Raw genomic sequence first — 21391 nt, 5'->3', positions numbered from 1 at the left:
TTTTTGTAAGTCAATAAAATTAACCTTTTGAATTGATAAAAGAAAAGCCACCATGTTTACATATTTTATAAGAGACATCTTAAGGATTATGTTATATTCATGCAGCTTTACTTATATTTTCATTTTAATAGCTCTACATTATCAAAATATTTAACTTCAAAAGAATATAGGGAAAAAATGAAAAGTATCTCATATTCACTGGTCATTTCTGAGATATGATCTCACAGATTGAATCCCTAATTTGTCCCAAGGTAGATTCAGTTAGGTAAGGTGTAGTGTTAAGGAATTAGCCTAGCTGAGTTTGCTTTTGTTTTTGTTTTTTTCTTTGAGAAAAGAAAGGTTGGTAATTGAAAAGTTTCCTCGAACTTAAATTAAGTCATCCTTTGGTTTTCCAGGCAGGAGTGTAATAAATGAGTTTTCAGAATGCCTTGTAACAAAGAAAGACATATATGATAAAGGACCTCCTTTGGAAAAGAATTTAGCCTTAACTAAGTACTTTTATTGCATTTTCATGTGATCTTTGCCATAATGTTGCAAAGAAGATATTATGATTAGCCAACATTTTATGTAAAAAAAAGATTTATAAGCCATTTCCCTGTTAATTTGACATATTTAAACTAACGGAAACAGACTAAATTTTCCACGTTTTCTACCATAAAAACAAGCTCCCCTCATTGACCCCACAATAAAGGGAAAAGGTTGCAATCTTAGATACCTTATTGCAAAGTCAATGTTATGTGGTAACTTTTATAAAAGAAATTTGTATAGAGTTTAGCAGTTACAAGTAAGGATTCTATTTAGACAGGAACAGAATCCTGCACTAGCCACTGAGAAGTCTCGTAACACTTTGAGCAAGTCCCTTAAAACTCATTAGTAAAGTAAGGATGAGATTAGTAATACCATTGTGTTGTTGTAAGGATTGAAAAAGATAACGCTTTAAAATGCTTGGTCTAACTCTCTATATTACTATTATTTTCCTATGGGGACCCCATTTCCTACACTAGAAAATTTCCCAATCCTGAGTATTTTAGGAATACTGAATTTGAGTTAAGATTACAAAAGACCATGTAATAAATATCAAGGGAATTTTATTCTTTTCTCTTTCCTTCTTTCTCTTTCTTTTTTTCTTTATTTCTTTCTTCTTCATTTCTGTATTTGTTTGTAGTATCTATCACCATTTTTGCATACTGTATTAAATACTTTGTGTAAAATTGTTTTTTAAAAAAGCAATAATACTTTGGAATCTAACTGTAGATTTCCAGTCAGACAGTGACAGCTTTAACCCTACACTGTGGGAAGAGCAGAGACAACAACGCATGACTGTTGCCTTTGAATTTGAAGACAAAAAAGAAGATGACGAAAATGCCGGGAAAGTTAAGGTGAACCTTTTAGCTTTTGTTTCCTCTTTCTTCTCCTTATCTTTTTGTTTGTCCGTTGTTCTTATTCAGATAGATTTTGGGACAAAGTCAGATACTTCTTCAAGTCTCATGGTGGTACCTTTCATTACAGCATGCTGGTAGTTCTGGAAGCATTGGTGTGCTTCAGAATGAGACTAATGTCCCAAATCTGAGTGAGCAAATTTGAAATGCCACTTCATCCAACAGAATAACTGCATGAGAGAGATTCAAGCTGAGGGAAAGTAGAAAAAAAAAATCTGTGTGATAGACTTCATCTAAGAACCTTATTTCATTGTTGACATGCTACACACTACGATGATTTTTTTTTTAATCACTGAGCAAAGCGTCATGCAGACTGAATAAGGCCAAAATAAACATTTCTGGAAGGGCCAACAGATTAATATGTTACATTGGCATTAAAATCTCTGAAAAGTTTTGTGTCCTTGGGCTATTCAAGAAGAATTTATGAGTTTCCTTAAATATGAGAACAAATTTTAAGGAAGATTGGTGCCTAATGGCAGGTGATGTTCCTTAGGGAACATAACTTCAATTTTTTTTACCTCAAAGTATATTTTAAAAGATCTTTTATAGGGACTACTAGGTCAAGTAACAAGATTGAATTTTAAAATGTGTATTTCTCCATTACTTACATTTTTAATTATCATCAGGATTGATTTAGATGTTCTCAACATCACATTTTCATGTTGGCATGGCAACATCTTGAATCTCTCATTTACTTTTTATAACATTGTATGTGTACTTTTTCTATCATGGCTACTAACAGCTCTCACTCTTAGTGACTAATTACCTTTATAATTGCATATGTGTTCTATTAATAAAGCTAGATTGTGTGTTATGTTTTTCTCTGTCCTCTCCTTTCCACATTTTCTAAACTTTATTTCTTAAATCAGCACATGAGCACTTACTGGCAAGGCCTACCAATATCGTTACGGAGAACCCAAAATGGATTCCCAAATCCAAAATAACAATTTTGTTAAAGATTTGGGTTTTAAAAAAAATGTCTCTAGATAGTTGATTAGTGCTGTCTAACAACCAAAGAGACATCTTTTTGAACTTGTGAATTCCTAGAAAAAATAATGCTAAACTTAAAACATACCTTCAGAACATTTCAGTTCTTTTACGGATTTCGTATGTTAAATCCAGAACCAATGGATGATGCATTCTATACCGGACTTCTGATTCATCTTTATATTTCATTGAATTACCAAAAATTGCATGCTTCTTCCTGAAATTCTGTATTCAAAGAATGCAAGATGAAAGTGCATTTAATATACTCTGGTATATGTGTCAATGAAAACGTAAAATATAGTAAATACTTACAGTTATTTAGAAGCCCTGTTTGTGTGTTATGTGTTCAAGTTTGTTTATAATCAGAGTAGGTTCATTATACTTTAGAGTGTTTTTTCTCTGTGTTTATTTACATTTGGTTTATTTATGTATTAATGAAATAATGTGTGTTTCAAAATCTCAAACTACTCAGTTTTGACTAATTTGAATATTTCCAATGCCATTGGCTATTGGACAAATTAGAGCACAAACAAACTTCTAAATAAATCATCATGGAAGTATGATGAATAGAATATATTGTAATCTTACACTAAAGTAATCACACTTTTCTGGTTCATTACATGTACATTAAATTCAGCACCATTTTACCTTTAATTTACATGAAATTTAAAAAGGAACCATTGAACTATGCTTTCAACTTTCAAATGGACTAGAGTATAATGCCCTACTTACAGTCTGTATAGTGTAGTATGAATGCTGCATTGTGTGAAGAAATTGTGACCCTTTAGCATCATATAAAATTAGTACTGTTTTATACATGGATTTAAAACTAACTTTATGATCATTATTTTAAATGCATAACTCAGAGTGAAAGAAAAAGAGAGTAGAAAAATGATAAAGTGAAAGTATTGCTACAGTGCTCCTCTTTCTCCCAGAAAATGGAGATTCCTTCTCCCACAGGATCTCTCCTGCCAAGCCCCCTGGGAAAGGGGCCAGCGTGGGATTACTCTCCAACCTGCCAGACTGTCTGGCGATTGCTGCACACCATGGGCCAGGTGTGATCAGCAGATCCAAGATATGCCCGTCCCCCAGAATGACCCACAGCTGGCATGGGGTTGTATAAGTGGCCTCCAGCAGGAAAGGAGCATGTGTACTCCATTGCCAGTTGCAGCACAATCCACCACTCTTCCCTCTCTAAGTGGCAGACAGGTAGGCCTAGGTGTCTGGGGTAGGAGAATCTCCCATGTAGAGGCAACCTTGGAACAGTGGTTTATGGGGTATGTTCTGCATGATTTGGGGTAAGAAATGTTGATCACATAGAAACCTTCAAATTGCCAGTGTTTTATCTCAATTTAACATTTTGTTTATTGACATTGGCAATGGGGTGGGGAGGACTAAGTCAGAGGGGAGGGAATATCAATGTGAGGTGCCTATTGGTGGGATATCTGGCATGGTTTTTGAGTTGGGTGCTTTATTTTTTTTTCTTTAATTTAAAGTGTGGGAATACCAATAGTTGGGCAGAATGTTGATAACACTATTGATACATTCTAAATTGTCCCCTCCACATATATGCACATTTTTTATAATGTGAATTCTGGGGGAGATTAAATAGCTAAAACTTAATTCTTAAAATAGCATCAGATTTAAATTGAGATTTGCTGAGGGTGGCCTTTAAGCACAAAGATAGACATCTGTTGAAAAGCATCAATTTCCTTTAAATTGAAGACACAAATCATATGAATTCCTGTAAGAGAAGATTGAATTGGGAGTTGTGGCAAATAGGGCTTCCTTATCTCTGTGGTTGGGTGTTTTAAGAGGCTAATGGGGGGAAAAACATGTCTTACTGGAATATGAAAGAACACTGCATGTCTTGTAAACTTTACTATCCACATGTAATGGACTAGATACTTATCCATTGTCTTATATTTTTGCTACAATATAAGGCAAGCTGAGAATGCATTTTCCTAAAATTGCTATAAGTTTCTTTTCTTTGTATAACATTCCAACTAATTCTCAAAGTAATATAATATTTAACAATCAATGATCAAAGTATTAACTAATATTTCTCTTACTGGAATTTACAATCAAATCAAATTAGAATTTGATCATGATGTGAAATATAATATATTATATTACATAATATATTATAATATATTAAAAAACAGTTGTGTGTGAATTCAAGATATCATTTCTAAATGCCCTAGCTATTAACCTTAAGTGATTCTTTATTGCTACATTTTTGGGGGTCTCCAACATCTTGCAGCTGCTATTTGCATTTACTGCACTTTATTTAGATCTAAGATACAAAGAATGTTGTGAAACATTTCTGTTTTTCAAAATTAAAGTAATATTTTAGTAAAAATCTTGCATTTTAATAAAATGTATATGTGAACTGAGCAAATACTTTATAGTGAGTGATCAACACAACACAGTTTTGCAAGAATATAATTGATTTTCCTACCTATGTGTATAATAAATGAATTTATATATTTTATCTCATGCTGGAATAAGAGAACATTTATAGTCTATGTATTTAGATATATACAGAAATTGCTCTTATATTTGGGTATTACTTAACTATTAGTATAACTGGGTCTATGATCATGTTTATCCACTTCTGATGCACTGCATATATCCAATGAAAAATAAAGCAAAGCAATCTATAAATGGGCATAAAATATGCTTGCATAGAACTTCCAAACATAATACAATGATAAATTATAGTTTCATCTTTAAAAATTATAAAATATTGTGTTACTTAGCTTTATTTTAAAAAATAGAAATTATTTTGCCATTTAACTCAGAGAAATTCACATTTTAAACTTACAGTATTTCTTCCACAATATTGTACAAATATGTGCTGCACCCACACTCTGAGCTAAGTAACACTTGTGTAGCATAAGCACTGGAGTCAAAAGACCTAAGTCTGAATATTGCATCTACTAGCTATGTAATCTTAGGCAAGTTACTTACATGGTCTGAGCCACACTTTTCTTTCTGTAAAGTGGCAACAGCTGCTGCAATGGGTTGTGAAACTTAAGTGAGATTTTATTATAATGATTAATTATATAATATTTAATTATTAATCATTTATTTTAGTGTATAAATATTAATTTATATTTAAACCTATAGAATTAATAATAATGTTTACATAAATAATTAATAATAAATTAAATATCCCTGTAAAACATTTATCATGGTGACTGGAACATGGGAGATACTGAATTAAATAACTGTTGCTATGTATAATTGAAAAAAAGATCCAGACAGTTACAGATATTATGTTTAGACATATACAGAGTAGAGTCAAGATCACCAAAGGAATCCAGATTTTTAAAATACATTAAGTAAAATGTGACATTAGAAATAGTATCTCATCTCTGCATAGAACTTACAGATTTTCCAAGAACTTTCACATTTTTCACATTTTAGCTCCGGATTAACTCAAATTTGTAGGAAATATATTATCATTTCCATTTTACATGAGTAGAAACAACAGAAAGATTAGTGGATGATAGCTAGTTGGGAATAAATCTGTGTCTTAAATTTAAATCTTCTGACTCCAAGGCCAGTAAATTCTGCTAGTAGGCTAGTAAGTGAGAAGCAAGGAGCTTATTTTTTAGGTGAAACAAATCCAAGCTTTATAAGACCTGGAACTTCCTCAATTTAAGGGGGGGGGGGGGGTCCTCTTTCAGGAAAAGAATATAAAATGACTATGTAAATAATAGGGTCCCTCACAAGACTTTGGAAGAGGTGTGTAGCTTAAGCTTCATTAATGCATAGTAAATCTATTTCTAGATTTAAATGTTGTCACAGGAATAAAATATTCAAACATATTCTGGTGATGTGACCAAAATATCACATGTACTTGCTTATAAAATAACCAGAAAATATTAGTACCATGCCAAATAGTGATCTCATTGTGTCAGATGGGACACAGCATCTAACAAAAAATACATTACATTATTCAATGAAGTATTTAATTCACTTAAGGAAGAACACTTCACATTTCTTTTGCCTTCCATTCAATTTCTAAGTGTAGTTTTAGTGTTGGGGATTTTTTAAGTTGCATAGAATTTTAATGTAATGCCCTACTTTAGCTTATTTTTTATTCACATACAGCTGGTTATAAAAAATAAAATGTTCTTAATTGGCATGATAGTCATAGCATTCTACAACTTACATTTTTAATGTAATTTTTTTTTACTTCTAGCACTTTGATGTCAAGTACTTTTAAACAAGCTCAATGATATAATTTAAAAATTATACTTAATTTGTGATTAACATTTCTAATACCAACTTAAACAACAGATCTAAGAATGCATGCATCCCAATGGACTGTGTCTAGTAGTCATATCATTCCTTTTATGTTTATTTAAGAATACATTACAAATTAAGTACCCTGGGATTTATTTATACTACAATCTAACAACTTACACTTTTTTTTCTGTCAATTCTAACTTTGTCTTGGGTTATATTTTTGTAGCTATATTTCTATATATTATCAATGTCATCCTTATTTATTTGAGAGTTTAAAGAGATTAAACTACATTTAAACAGCACTTACATTAACAAAATTATCTGGTTTTTCATTTGTTTTCCAAATATTTACTGGAATAATAATTTTATATCTTTAATATTAAAAGGAATGTTAGAAGTCATCTAGTGAAGTCCAATTCCAGTATTTGATGAGAAAAATGAGCCACAAGGAAGACAAAATGTTGAGAAGAATAACACAGTTGGTGGATTTGCTAAAACTGCAGATGGGCAAAAGTGTTTGAATTCACATTCATAGTTTTCAGATCTATATCACCATCATAGTTTCTTACATCCCATGAATTACATGGGTGTGTGGGGGTGGGTGCGGATGTGCCCCTCACTCTTTCTCTCCCTTTTCCAATCTTCCTCTTCCTTTCACTGCTTCTCTTTCACCTTCTCTCCTCCTACCCTCCCACCCCCACACACACTTTCCACAGATACATACCTACCACAATCACATAAATCATTTCATTTTGTAAAGTTGATTCTACTCAGATGCAAAACAGGATTGTTGGAACAAGCCAGGCCAAGTAAATCCTTTTTTTTCCAGTCCCTTTTAATTCGCTTGCACAACTTGTACTTATTCTATTTTAAATATATTATAACAAGTACCGTGATGATGAAATATTCTATATGGAATGTCTCATATTTTCTCCCTCTAAATTTAATGCTAAGAATAGTCATTAACATGTGTTCCCAAAAGTTAGATTGATAACCTAACATGAATTCAAGAATGGAAATAAGTAGCTGGATAGATAAAAGCCAAAATTTACACATGTACCTAAAATATCTTAGAAAGTGGTCCCAATTTTTAATTTCTCTTCATTATAAGATATTACTCAAGAAGCATGTTACTTTCTTAGGGTAAAAAGTAAATATAAAAACCACCCTGAAGCATTTTTTTCCCTTAGGGATTAATGGGAATTAGCTATCCTACCTTTTGATATAACACACTGACTAACGGAAGGCTAATGCCTATTTGAGCAGCAGATATTGTCAACTCCCCAGTTTTTAACATGCAACTCTACTTGTAAAGTTTTTGGGGTCTCCTCCCATCAGCTGCATTGCTACTCAAAAGATACTTTAATATCAACATTATTACTTATAAATATTAAAATAGGGAAGAGAACAGTGTCTAAAGTAAGAAAGCAGCTGCTATAACTTGATTAAATTTTTCAAATTACCGATCACTTAAGTGTTTTGACCTACTGCTATTTCAGCCATCTATAGGGTAGGTCTAAAGACAGAATATGATTCAAAATTAGTTTATAATCTAGAAGGGTGGGAAGGGGTGAGAAGTCCCAGAAGGCTGAATATGAGAACACTATGCGTCCTACTCTATAACAGAGTTTCTCAGCCAGCTCAACACTCACTGTATTGCATTTGATTATACTACTGAATATAAAATGGGATAGTTTTGTGAACATGCTTGCTGAAGTTATTTTTATGTTAAATTTCTTTTTGTAAACTTCTAGGTTGAAATAAACCTAAAACGATATCCAACTCCTTACCCAGAGGATTTAAAGAATATGGTAAAATCTGTTCAAAATTTGGTGGGTAAGCCAAGCCATGGAGTGCGTGTTGAGAATTCAAATCCAACTGCTAACACGGAGCAAACTGTGAAAGAAAAATATGAACACAAGTGGCCGGTAGCCCCAAAGGAGATTACAGTGGAGGTATTTGAAGGTTATTGGTAATTGCCAGTGTGGTTTGGATTTTTTGGAATTTTAAATATGTTTTTTAACTGAATAGATCTTCCTTGATAAGTGCATTTTTTTCCTAAAATATAAATGATCTCTCTACTTTTTCAAACTATGAGGGTTGCATTTAATCAATCATAGAAAAATGATACCCTCATGGCCTAAAATCATTAACATAGCTCCAAAAGTTCCAATACACACAGAATGAATAAGTTCGTCACCCAGCAAAGCCTGGCCAGTGAGTGCGTTATATCATATTAGTGACATTATTTTGGCTACCCCAAACTTTTATTGTATTAATCATTAAGAAAGACTAATCCAAGATTTTCTATTATGCAAATCTCATAAAATTCCTAATTAGATCTAGAGCACAATTTTTAAAATGTTTTTATCTTTGGGTTACAACTTTTCTAGGAAACACCGATTAACAATAAAAAGAGGACATAACTTTGAAATTTAGATTTATGGAATCTAGTCATGTGAAGCTTAATTCCTATATTTTAGAATGAGTTAGAAATCCATCCTTATTGATTTTGTGGTCTGAAAAGAATTCAACTACACTTATGCCACCTCTACTATTTCATCAACTCTTCAGCTAATTTGGTTATCATATTTTTATCTTCATTAGAAACATAATTGATCTGAGTACATCTGTAAGTTCACATAACTACTTCTCCAAAATCTAGAGTGGCAAAACTCTTTTACAAATCTGCATTTCAGAGCATCATTTTGTTGCATTTATTAAACACCAACTGCATATGTAACACTGTGCCAAACACTGTGAGAGAAAAGAAATATGAAATGTGTCTATAATACCCCAATAATTTAAAGCCAATACACTTAAGACACATGAAACAATTAAAGAGCATATTATTTAAAATATGATCACATGGTTAGTTGAGTGATGGAGAATATAATGCTCCAAGTTTAGTTTAGACTGTATATTAAAGGTAGGGTGATTCGGTTAAAGAGGAAAAGGGAGGAGGGCATTCCAAGCAAAGGGAAGATCTTGAGCAAAAATAAGCATAGTGTGCACATCTGCCAGCAGAGGTACCAACCTACCCTAGAGGAGGGGAATACAGCTAGATTTCTAAGGGAAAAAAAATTAGCATTCATTTTCATTGTTTTTTGCTTATAAAATCAGTATCATTATACTTTTTCCTTTCCAAAATATTATGCACATATTATAGTAAAGCAACAGACTGTTCTTTTATCTCAAAGATCTCGCTGCAGTATAAAGGGGAAGGAAACCAACATTTAGCAGATACACACTAAATACATACATATACGTTTTATATTTAAATATCGTGTAATCACAGTTTAACATCAAAATAACGAGTGGTCATGAAAATCTATAAACTGGATAATTTTACTATAAAATAAGATTCTAAAATGTCTTCATGTAGGGATGGGATAGATGAGACTTTGGTCATGAATTTCATAATAAATCTTAAAACTGTCTCAAAATCAGGTCAAGCATAACAAATCCAAAATTAGATTTAAAGTTTCCTTTGCAAACTTGCTTTTGCTTTCATGTTCCTGATCTTGATCTCACTGGCACCATTATCTTCCATTTCACTCAAGTAGAAATTTGAGAGATGTCCTGATTTCTTTTTCCTTCTTTCTCTCCACTTCCTGTCTCTTCCAAATAATTACCAAAGCCTGTGCATTCTCACCTAAGTGTATCATTTCTACCTCCTCAAGCCCTCAACTCTGTCCTGCATTACTATAAAAAAATACCCACTTTTTGGCTTCCCTTGTCCCCAGCCTCCTCATTGCCTTGTCAATGATCTTTCTAAAAAAGAATTCTAATCATTTCCTTGCCCTCCTTAAAAACACTACAGTGACTTCTTATTGCTAAGGCTAAGATTAAAGCTCAACTTTCAGCTTTAAATTTGTCTGTGTGATTTGCACCACCCCTTTCCTAGCTTTCTTCTACTAGTCTTTTCCTCTTGAACAGAAATTTCACTGGTAATTTCAATACTTGATCTAAAATTGAGATTCTAGATCTTCTCTCTCTAACTTTTAAGCATCCTACAGCAAAGAGGAACTGTTGCTTTCTGTATTGTCCTCCTGTCTCAAATTAACTGCAGCCAAAGTAAAGGGTCACACTCTATTTTTCAATGTCCAGATTTAATAAATGCAGACAACCAAGCATTTAGCTGATCAGTGCATACTAAACATTTATAATATGTTTTGCACTTGTATGCCATTTTTTGAATCATTGTTATTAGTTCATACTGCAAAGGATATGGAAGAGGGTATTATACACTGCATGATATATTTATTCATGTGATTAAATATAGAAAACCCCCAAAAAAGGAATAAAGGTAGGCATGACCAGAAGTGGAAAACGGAAAAAATAAATAAGGTAAAAAGATTACAAATGCAACTAAGGGGAAAAAGGAAAGGTAAATATTTATTGCTCACTTTCATTTTGCCAACTAGATGCCAATAGTTTTAACATACATTATGCCAGACAAAGAACAGGGCTGGCGGAGCCATAAGAAGAAGGAGGACAGGGAGATTTGCCTTTATAATGCTTTGTGCAGTTTGCATTTGCCTTTTCCCCAGATCTCTTTACATGGCTAGCACTTCCTCATCCTTCAAGTTTCAGCTTAAAGGCCACCTCAGCAGGAAGGCCTTCCCTGATCACTCTGATCAGTTGGACCCTCTGATATCCTCTATCATGTCACATTGTCACATTAAAGATGATGAACAGTTATGATTACTTTGTTTATTGACTTCAGACTGTGAGTTTCATGAAGGCAGGGATGCTTTCTTTCTTGTCCATCCTTGTATTGCCTGAGTCTAGCACAGTGCCTAGGATAGAGTAGGAGCAAAATAAATATTTGTTGAATAAATGAATGATTGATATAGTCCAGTATAATGACTCTGGTAACATGTCTGTCTCTCCATTCAATTAGATATTCATTGAAATCAAGGACAATTTCTGAGTTTTTTTGAATTAATAATTAATTGATACCTATCCACACTTCATCACCTATGTGTTCAATACACTCTTGGTATATAAATGCCGACAGCGTCTCAGTGGTGTTATCGTGATCCTAGACCAAAATAAATACCTAGGAGTTTCATTTAAGTTGTTATATCCAAACAGCTTAGTAAATATTTATGCCCTACTTTGTGGTCATTTGAAAAAATCAATGCACATAAGTTGAAGGAGAAAATAATATTTTTACCTTATTCTTAAGAAATCAAAGCCAAAATATTAATGGCATACATGCACCTGTTAAACACCACCTATCTTCTCACAGCTAGGAATCATAGTAGACACCACAATTTTAATTTCTGTTTATCATTGATTTTCAAATGCCACTTGGTTTTTTATCACAGCAACCACCAAAAACCCAGCTTCACAAGGATTTTCTTTTTCTTTTTTTTTTTCCTTTTTCTTTTGAGACGGAGTCTCGCTCTGTTGCCAGGCTGGAGTGCAGTGGTGCGATCTCAGCTCACTGCAACTTCCGACTCCCTGGTTCAAGCGATTCTCCTGCCTCAGCCTCCTGAGTAGCTGGGATTACAGGCACGTGCCAGCACAGCCAGCTAATTTTTGCATTTTTAGTAGAGACGGGGTTTCACCATGTTGGCCAGGATGGTCTCGATCTCCTGACATCATAATCCACCCACCTTGGCCTCCCAAAGTGCTGGGATTACAGGCGTGAGCCACCGCGCCCGGCCAAGGATTTTCATCAAAAAGAATGTGTGATCTAATGTTGTAACTGAGAGCTACCTCAAGCTAGCCATTTGCACAGTGTCTGTCTAATGTCAATTATTGCTTTGTTTCCCTCAAACATTTAATGTAACTCACAGTGTCCCTGTTAATTGCAACAACACCCATGGGTGCCTCAGAGTACAGTTTGAGAATCAAGGGGTAGGGCTTTTAAATCTAGCAGACATGAATTGAGATCTTGGCTCCACCTTGTGACCTTGACAAGTCAAGTCTCTAAAACCTTTCTGATCCTTGGTTTCTTTATCTTAAAAAAAAAAGCACAAAACAGAAAATATGATAACACCTATTTATATACAGCTCCAAGCACAGTTATTGACACAGAGGAAGCCTACAGTAAATAATTCCCTCTTCTTTTTCAAGAGAATTATGTGCCAATTCCTTCCCCATCCTCCTTTAATCCTTCTGCAAGTAACTACCAAGATACCTGTTCACCATCCGAAAATGTTCTGCATTTTTCCCTTTGTTAGGGGACTCAGCCCAGTTTTTTTCTATAGAGGAACATCTTTCTTCCAGTAACAGAGAATTGTCAATTACCCTCAAAATTTTCCTTAAATTACTTTTATTCATGCTAGGCCTAGACTCTCAAAAGCTCAGAAATAAGCTTGCTTTCTTTCCTTTGACTTCTTTCTGAGGCTTCTTTTCTTTATGGCAGTAGCAGCCAAGATGCAGTTTGAACAGTGGAAGGGCAATTGTGAGAAAAAGGACATTTTACCTTTTCTTTCCCTCCCATTTCTGTCTCCTCACCAGAAAGAAAATATGGTTCAATGTACTTACAGTGGAATCCCCACTAAATTCTGTTTTCTACCAAAAATTTCCTCTGTCGTTGCCCATAGAAGTAGTCCCCAAAACTTTGCCCACTTTTCCAAAAGGAGCTCAATTCCTCTAGCCTCTATAAAAGAATTTATAGAAACAAAATTAGTGATTTATTTCCTTTGTTGGATAGTTAACTTTACTTTGTGAAACCCATGTGAGAAATGAGCTGTTCTCAGGATAGACAATACAGCATACACAGTATCACATAGATCTTTGAGTAGCACAGATCCCAGTTCAAATCTTGGCTTTACCACTTATTAGGTTTGTGACTTAGAATTATGATTTTACCTCACTGAGCCTCCATGTCCTTATCTGCAGAACAAAAAATGATGATAATAAATAAATACCACATAATGATAAAAAATAAGGTTGTCTTTTAAATAATTGACAAGGATAATATAGATAGAGTGTTTAGCATAGTAGCACCGCAGCAGATGTAATCAGTGCCATGTAATTTATGGCCATTATCATCATTGTCGTCATTATCATCATTGTCATCATCATCATCATCACTTCGTTCATAAGGGTAAGAGAATCTACTCAGATCAGTGCAAATTCATCATTCTTGTTTCAATAATGTCCTTCTAAGAAGAAATACAAGTTCATAATTAGCTGATAATCATCCTCTCTTCCTGGTCACTAAGGCTGTTTTTGATTCACAATAGAAATTCTGAAACAGGATCAGAAACTTGAACCTGAGTCAAACCAGAGCTACCATGCAGAGTTCCGGTCATAATTTTGGTATACAAGTTTGAAAGTCGAATCAATACAAACAAGATGACCTGAGTACTGAATGTGTAGAACATAAGGGAAAAAAAGCAAAACCCATAATTGTGTTAACATTCTGTACTTGTACAACTATTTGGTTTGCTTTTTTGTGTTTCTGTTCTATTTTTGTTTTTCTTTTGAATAAAACAAAATTCCCATTCTTGTAATTAGGTATCATAGGAATATTTTTAAATTATTATTTCAACAAATAACTTACCTTTAGATTCACAGAATGTTAGTACTAGACAGGAATTGGCACTAATTCCTATTACTGATTACCTTTATTTTAATGATGATAATGCCCAGAGAAGTACACTGACTTTCCCAAGGTGACCTGATTAATAAAATATAAAAATAGAAATAGGATGAAAATATGACACCTTGTAACAAATTTTTTGGCAAGTCAGCATATTTTATGCCTTTCAGGGTACTGTTTCTCAAACTCATATCTTCTTATAAATTTCTCCAAAGGTATATAAAGGCTTTTATCCTCCATTCTGTCACCTTAAAACTGTCATACATTTCTTATGCTAAATCTTTGAACTAACTTTCAAAATCAATCAAAATGAATAATATGTACCCTCTGAAATAATTTTCAAAATCAATCAAAATAAAGAAAATATGGCCTCTTTAAAAGAATTTATAAAAAAAAAAGTCAGCGATTAATTTCTTTTGTTGAGTAGTTTTCTTTCCTCTGTGAAGCCCGTGTGAAAAATGAGCTTTACTTAGGATAGGCAATATGGCATACACAGTGTCACATAGAACATCTTTGAGTAGCAAATATAGCCTCTTCAACTACTGAATTTTCCATTCTACTCCTTTTCCTGTTCCTCTTTGCAATCTGATACCTCATTTTAAGTTCTTTGTGTGCTCACAGCTGAGCTCACCAGGAGGCAGCACAAGGTAAGGAAAGATCACTGGAATGGAGCCCAGGAGAATCCTGCTGCAGTGCTGGATCTTCGTCTAATCATCTGTGTAACCTAGGCCTAAGCTGAGTCTCAGAACCCGCCTCTAGAAAACAAAAGCATTGGACTAAATGATCTTTCCCTTTTCTTTTATTGAAATATTCTATTTAAAAAATTAACAAGTAACAGATATACCCAAGTTTTTCAGGCAAATATTTCCATACAAACCTAACCCAAAAGAATCCCAAAAGATAGAACTTAAACCAAGACGTGCTTCTCTGCAATAACCAAAGACCTGAGCATGTCACTATGGGGGTCCTTGGCAATATATAAAATTTATAGTAAGAGTTTCTGCCTGTTCATTATACCAACCGATTAGTTTTAAGACAGGACTTTTTAAATTTGCAATATTTTTGTCCTCAAGTATATTTTTTTCTCTGATTTAACAAAATATTTCTAAATATTTTACATTAGTGCCCCAAACTCACAAGATACTAATGAATTAAAAAGCTGAAAAATTCTCATTTGAATTAAAATTAATCTTAAGGGAAAAGAAGACATAACGATAGCTGCTATGCATAAATATATATCACTACTTATGGGCATAGATAATGCATTTTTATATCTAGAAGAAAGTGAGAATTTGGTATTTTACCTTCCCCTAATGCTCTCCACCCTACCTGGTTAACTGAAAATAGTAATTTGAATTGTGGAAGTTTAAAATCTTGGGTTTTCTGCATGTTTATTTGTCATTATGAAGTTATAGTCGTGTATCGATGTTGCTCGTTACACTCAAAGAACGGATATAGAATGAAGATTTAGCATGCTAGATTAGGTGTGAGAAAAGCAGGAACCTCTGGAAGAACACATGATAGAACTTGAGAAATTGAGGAGATGATCACTTGGGATACAGTAGAAAGTTAGGAGGAAAGCGGTGGGAAGAGCAGGATTTATAGGACCCGACAGTGAAGTAATGTAGCCAGGGATGCACAAAAAAAAAAAAAAAAAAAAAAAAAAATCTTAATTGGTCAGTGATATACTTTCCTCTTAAAACTCTTAGAGTTAACCACTTAGAACAATTACATGTGTATATATCATATTTGTGTGAATCATACTGCTCATATATGGCTTATCATAATTCAGTCTGGTGTTCTAATGAGTTATAGCTCATCTCTCCAACTAGATTATAAACTCCCAGAGGGCACCAGCCACATTTTGTCTTTCTTTGGAACCTCCACAGTTCATTGCACAGTGCCAGGCATATAAACAACATGCAAGAAAAATTGATGAATAAATGGACTCACTTACATTAGAAAAAAAAATTTAATGCTTAACTCAGAGATACATATGGTTTATTTCTCCCAGTGCCTCACAGTGAACTGAATTCTAGAGTCACATTTTTTAATCTGAGCCAAGTAAAGATACTGCCACTTTGGTTAACCATTGTTTAAATGTTTACTTTCCTTGTCCTGTATTATTATATCTCTCAGGATTCTTTTGTTCATCCAGCTAATGAAATGAGGATTGGGGAACTTCACCCTTCATTAGCTGAGACCCCTCTGTACCCACCCAAACTTGTTCTGCTAGGGAAGGACAAAAAAGGTAACACTGTGAACCCAATGTGGAAAATATGCTACAAATGCATGTGCATGATGAATCGCCAGTTGTAAATTATGATACACCATATTCTATACAAATGTTTTACAAATATGCATTTCTAACCTTAATCGGTATGGTTTCCATTTTTCATACTTGCTTTTCCGTGTAACTGTCAGTGTCATAGCATTATAACATTTTCCCCTTTAAATTTCAGAATCAACTGATGAGTCTGAAGTTGACAAAACTCACTGTCTGAATAACAGTGTTTCCTCAGGCACTTACTCAGACTACTCGCCTTCCCAGGCTTCCTCAGGATCCTCTAATACCCGGGTTAAAGTGGGGTCCTTGCAGACAACAGCTAAAGATGCAGTACATAATTCTTTGTGGGGTAACAGGTGTGTTTAGAATTCCCTCCTTTTGTTCCCAAACGTTTATTTTCAGCAACTTTTTAAAAAATGGAATCTTCTTAATTTTGGAATTGTATTCGGCACACAAGTGGCATAGAAGACAGAAGGGGCAGGTAAGCAAATGTTGTTCACCTGGGACTGCCAGGAACAGATGAATCCACCTTACAGGGAGAGGCCATTGTTTAAGGAAGACATGGTAGGAGTTAACAGGATGAGATGGTAGAACAAAAAATTTAAAAAATAAAAAAAAAAGTGTTTGCCCACTGATACTTATTGATGAGACATGGATGTTTTAACATACAAAATGGCATTATGAATTAAAATAAAATGCCAGTAAAACACTTATGTGTCTGGTCCAGAGTAAGTGTTCAATAAATTTTCGTTGCTATCGTCATCATAATTTTATCACCACCTGGAAGAGTCAGAATGTATTTTAAAGTACTTAATCTTTCCAAAATGCCTCCTCCTCTATATTACTCTAATTTTACAGATGAAAAAACAAAAACCACACACAGAGCACAATAAAGTGACTCAATAAGGCAGTGTTTTCCCAGTTCTAATTCCATTTTGTAACTTATTGCTATGTTTTACACTACAAATAGCAAATTAAAATTGTTATATAGGTAGTCAATAACGTTTACTCATATTTTACTGACAATATTGCCACTGTTGGCAATGTCTTCTTTAGTAATTCATGAGTAACTTTTCCTAATCATTGATGCTCATAATAAAAATCTTAACTCTTTCAGTTTGTAAATTCATTATTTGCATTATCTCAGTATCTGCTAGAAATAACATGGTCAGTGGTACAAACATGTCAATGATCTAAAGTCATAATATAATTTACATTCTACAAAACATACCTGAATATGCTCCCTATACAATAGCATTTAGTGTCTTCAAAACCTGACCTTCAAATAAAAGTCATCTGAAGACAATTTAGATTCATTAGATACACCAAGCATTTGTAAGAAAGGTACTCTCAGCCAATAGTTTGAAATGTACCAAATCAGAATCTCCAGGAATGGGTATCAGGAATCATATGATTCTAACTATCAGTCAGGTTTCAAGACGATTACTTAAGAACTACATATTTCCTTCATTGATTCCTTCAACAAATGTGTATTTAATACCTACTATGTGCCAGGCATTAGTCTAGGCCTGCAGAGAAAAAGATCTCTACCATTGTGAGTTTATATTCTAGCAGAGGACACAATACAAGATACAATACACGTAATAGAGAAGTAAATTATATAGTATATTAGAAGGTGATTATTACTAGGAAAAAATAAAAGTTAAAGCAGGATAAAGGGATGGATTTTTAAAATATGAAATAATAATACTACCTTAATCATATGTCAGGTGAGGATTATTGATCAGTTAAACAAAGGATGATGGCCCTCTTTGCTGCTTGTTCTCTTTCTGCCAAAGACCCAACTCTTCGTCCTTTTCAATTTCTTCTTCCCATTGTGTTCACAGGATTGCACCATCTTTCCCACAGCCTCTTGATTCAAAGCCATTACTCAGCCAGCGGGAGGCTGTTCCCCCAGGCAATATACCACAGCGTCCTGACCGGCTGCCCATGAGTGATACTTTCACTGACAACTGGACTGATGGCTCGCATTATGACAACACAGGGTTTGTTGCTGAGGAAACCACAGCCGAGAATGCCAACAGTAATCCTCTCTTAAGTTCGAAATCTAGAAGCACATCTTCGCATGGACGCAGGCCTTTGATCAGGCAAGACAGGATTGTTGGTGTTCCCCTGGAACTCGAGCAGTCTACACACAGACACACACCAGAAACAGAAGTGCCTCCTTCCAATCCTTGGCAGAATTGGACCAGAACCCCTAGTCCGTTTGAAGACAGGACCGCTTTTCCTTCCAAATTAGAGACAACCCCCACTACCAGCCCATTGCCTGAAAGGAAAGAACATATAAAGGAATCTACTGAAATACCTAGTCCTTTTTCTCCAGGCGTACCATGGGAGTATCATGATTCCAATCCCAACAGGAGTCTTAGTAATGTCTTTTCTCAAATCCACTGCCGCCCGGAATCTTCTAAAGGTGTTATTTCAATTAGCAAAAGCACAGAGAGGCTTTCCCCCCTAATGAAAGATATCAAGTCTAATAAATTCAAAAAGTCACAGAGTATCGATGAGATTGACATTGGTACATATAAGGTGTATAACATACCATTAGAAAACTATGCTTCTGGGAGTGATCACTTAGGAAGCCACGAACGACCAGATAAGATGCTGGGACCAGAGCATGGTATGTCCAGTATGTCTCGAAGCCAGTCAGTCCCAATGCTGGATGATGAGATGCTCACCTACGGAAGTAGTAAGGGGCCACAACAACAAAAAGCTTCTATGACAAAAAAAGTCTATCAGTTTGACCAAAGCTTCAATCCTCAAGGATCAGTGGAAGTGAAAGCTGAAAAGAGGATACCACCCCCTTTTCAACACAATCCCGAGTACGTGCAACAGGCCAGCAAAAACATCGCCAAGGATTTGATTAGTCCTAGAGCTTACAGAGGATACCCACCGATGGAGCAAATGTTTTCATTTTCTCAGCCATCTGTGAATGAGGATGCTGTGGTGAATGCCCAGTTCGCAAGCCAAGGGGCCAGGGCGGGCTTCCTGAGAAGGGCCGACTCCCTGGTGAGCGCCACAGAAATGGCCATGTTTAGAAGGGTCAATGAGCCTCATGAGCTGCCCCCAACTGATAGGTACGGCAGACCCCCATATAGGGGAGGGCTGGATCGCCAAAGCAGCGTTACAGTGACTGAGTCCCAGTTCCTGAAAAGGAATGGCAGGTATGAAGATGAACACCCTTCATATCAAGAAGTGAAAGCTCAGGCGGGAAGTTTTCCGGTTAAAAACCTTACCCAAAGGAGGCCATTGTCTGCGAGAAGCTACAGTACAGAGAGTTACGGTGCCTCCCAAACCAGGCCAGTTTCAGCTAGGCCTACTATGGCAGCTCTTTTGGAAAAAATACCATCTGACTATAACTTGGGTAACTATGGTGACAAGCCATCAGATAACAGTGATTTAAAGACGAGGCCTACTCCTGTGAAGGGAGAGGAGAGCTGTGGTAAAATGCCTGCAGACTGGAGACAACAGCTGCTTAGACATATAGAAGCTAGACGGTTAGACAGGGTATGTCTGGTGTTTCTCTGTAAGAATATCCCTCCTGCCTTTAGTGTTACTTTATTGGCATTTCTAAGCACATGTAGTGAAGCATGAACTACATGAATGAATTAGATGATCAGTATTTTATTTATCTTTATATTGTGGGGAAAATGGATCATAATAGTTTTTCATGGATGTGGCTAAATGCTCTTTGAGAGTTCATAACCTGCAGGTGAATTATTCATCAAATCTAACCCAAATATTGTTAGTAAGAAAGAATTCAACTCCATTAGAGGGGATGGTGCTTCAACTGCTTTCTAGCCATTAAGGCAAAATGCCTCTCCTAGGACGCAAAACTGTTCTCTAGTGACTTAAAGAGTATGATTTTTATTGAACCTATATAAAGTAGATATTTCCCCCGTTTCTGAATGGACTCACTTATATTAAAGTCAGGCCTAATTTGTTTATAAAATTTGCACATAGTTACTGCTATGGGACTACTAGTTATTATTTTTAATGAGCAATAATTTTCCCAACAAGAAACAGAAAAATAAGCAGGGATTGAATGCCCTCCTACACATTATTTTATTTAATAAAAATCCTGCCATTTAGAATGTTGGTTTTTATATAGAAAGAAATATTTAAATTCAGATTATACTACAGACAACAAAAATAGTTGATGTCTTTATGAAGACAACAAATGAAAAATTAGTATGTATATTGCAGCAAAAAAGAAAATTAATTCTAGTTCAGTTAAAAATTGAGTCACAATAGGCGAGGCATGGTGGTTCATGCCTGTAATCCCAGCACTTTGGTAGGCCCAGGCGGGCGGTCAGGAACTCGAGACCAGCCTGGCCAACATGGTAAAACCCCATTTCTACTTAAAATACAAAAAAAATTGGCCAGGCATGGTGGCACACACCTGTAATCCCAGCTACTTGGGAGGCTGAGACAGGAGAATTGCTTGAACCCAGGAGATGGAGGTTGCAGTGAGCCGAGATCACACCACTGCCCTCCAGCCTGGGTGACAAAGTGAGACTCCATCTTGGAAAAAAAAAAAATTGTGTCCACAATAAAGCATGTAATATACAGGGATCAGGGACAGAAAAAAAAAATCATATGATGCCTAGAATTACATTTTGTTGCCTGTTCGAATCTCTCTAAGAGAAACCTGTACTCATTTTCTAGAACTATCTTCAATTGACCATCATCATTCAGTGTACTTTGTGGCTTTTAGGGTAGAGGGCTTAATGTGCTCTGCATTGACATTAGAATCTTAAAGATCCTTTTTGTGAAAATGGGGCTTTTTGTTCTCATTTTCTAGGGCTGAATGCTCAGTGTAAATTGGGG

General features: G+C 35.0%; 1 protein-coding gene and 1 long non-coding RNA gene across 4 annotated transcripts in view; one reads left to right on the top strand and one right to left on the bottom strand.

Moving 5' to 3' along the window:
* The window catches only part of LRRC7 (leucine rich repeat containing 7), a 570226-nt gene that overhangs the window by 458896 nt on the left and 89939 nt on the right, over positions 1–21391 (top strand). The window contains exons 16-21 of the mRNA XM_063697691.1: positions 1255–1379; positions 3387–3635; positions 8441–8641; positions 16393–16504; positions 16716–16896; positions 18388–20068. Of these exons, the coding sequence (XP_063553761.1) occupies positions 1255–1379; positions 3387–3635; positions 8441–8641; positions 16393–16504; positions 16716–16896; positions 18388–20068 (2549 nt within the window). The remainder of the gene's footprint in view (positions 1–1254; positions 1380–3386; positions 3636–8440; positions 8642–16392; positions 16505–16715; positions 16897–18387; positions 20069–21391) is intronic.
* On the bottom strand, positions 1072–18390 carry LOC109024763 (uncharacterized). 3 transcript variants are annotated; one of them, XR_010130725.1, is made up of 7 exons: positions 18255–18390; positions 14277–14331; positions 13518–13541; positions 11398–13305; positions 5400–5443; positions 2515–2651; positions 1072–1629 (listed from the first exon to the last, which is right to left on the bottom strand). It is a non-coding gene; the product is annotated as an uncharacterized lncRNA (long non-coding RNA). The 3 variants fall into 3 exon arrangements; XR_010130724.1 differs by lacking the exon at positions 18255–18390 and adding an exon at positions 14846–14975; XR_002004289.3 differs by lacking the exons at positions 14277–14331; positions 18255–18390 and having other exon boundaries at positions 11398–14003.

The sequence above is a fragment of the Gorilla gorilla genome, chromosome 1 (genome assembly GCF_029281585.2).
Source record: "Gorilla gorilla gorilla isolate KB3781 chromosome 1, NHGRI_mGorGor1-v2.1_pri, whole genome shotgun sequence".
NCBI classification, from domain to species: domain Eukaryota; kingdom Metazoa; phylum Chordata; class Mammalia; order Primates; family Hominidae; genus Gorilla; species Gorilla gorilla.
This window is presented reverse-complemented; position numbering and strand designations above follow the sequence as displayed.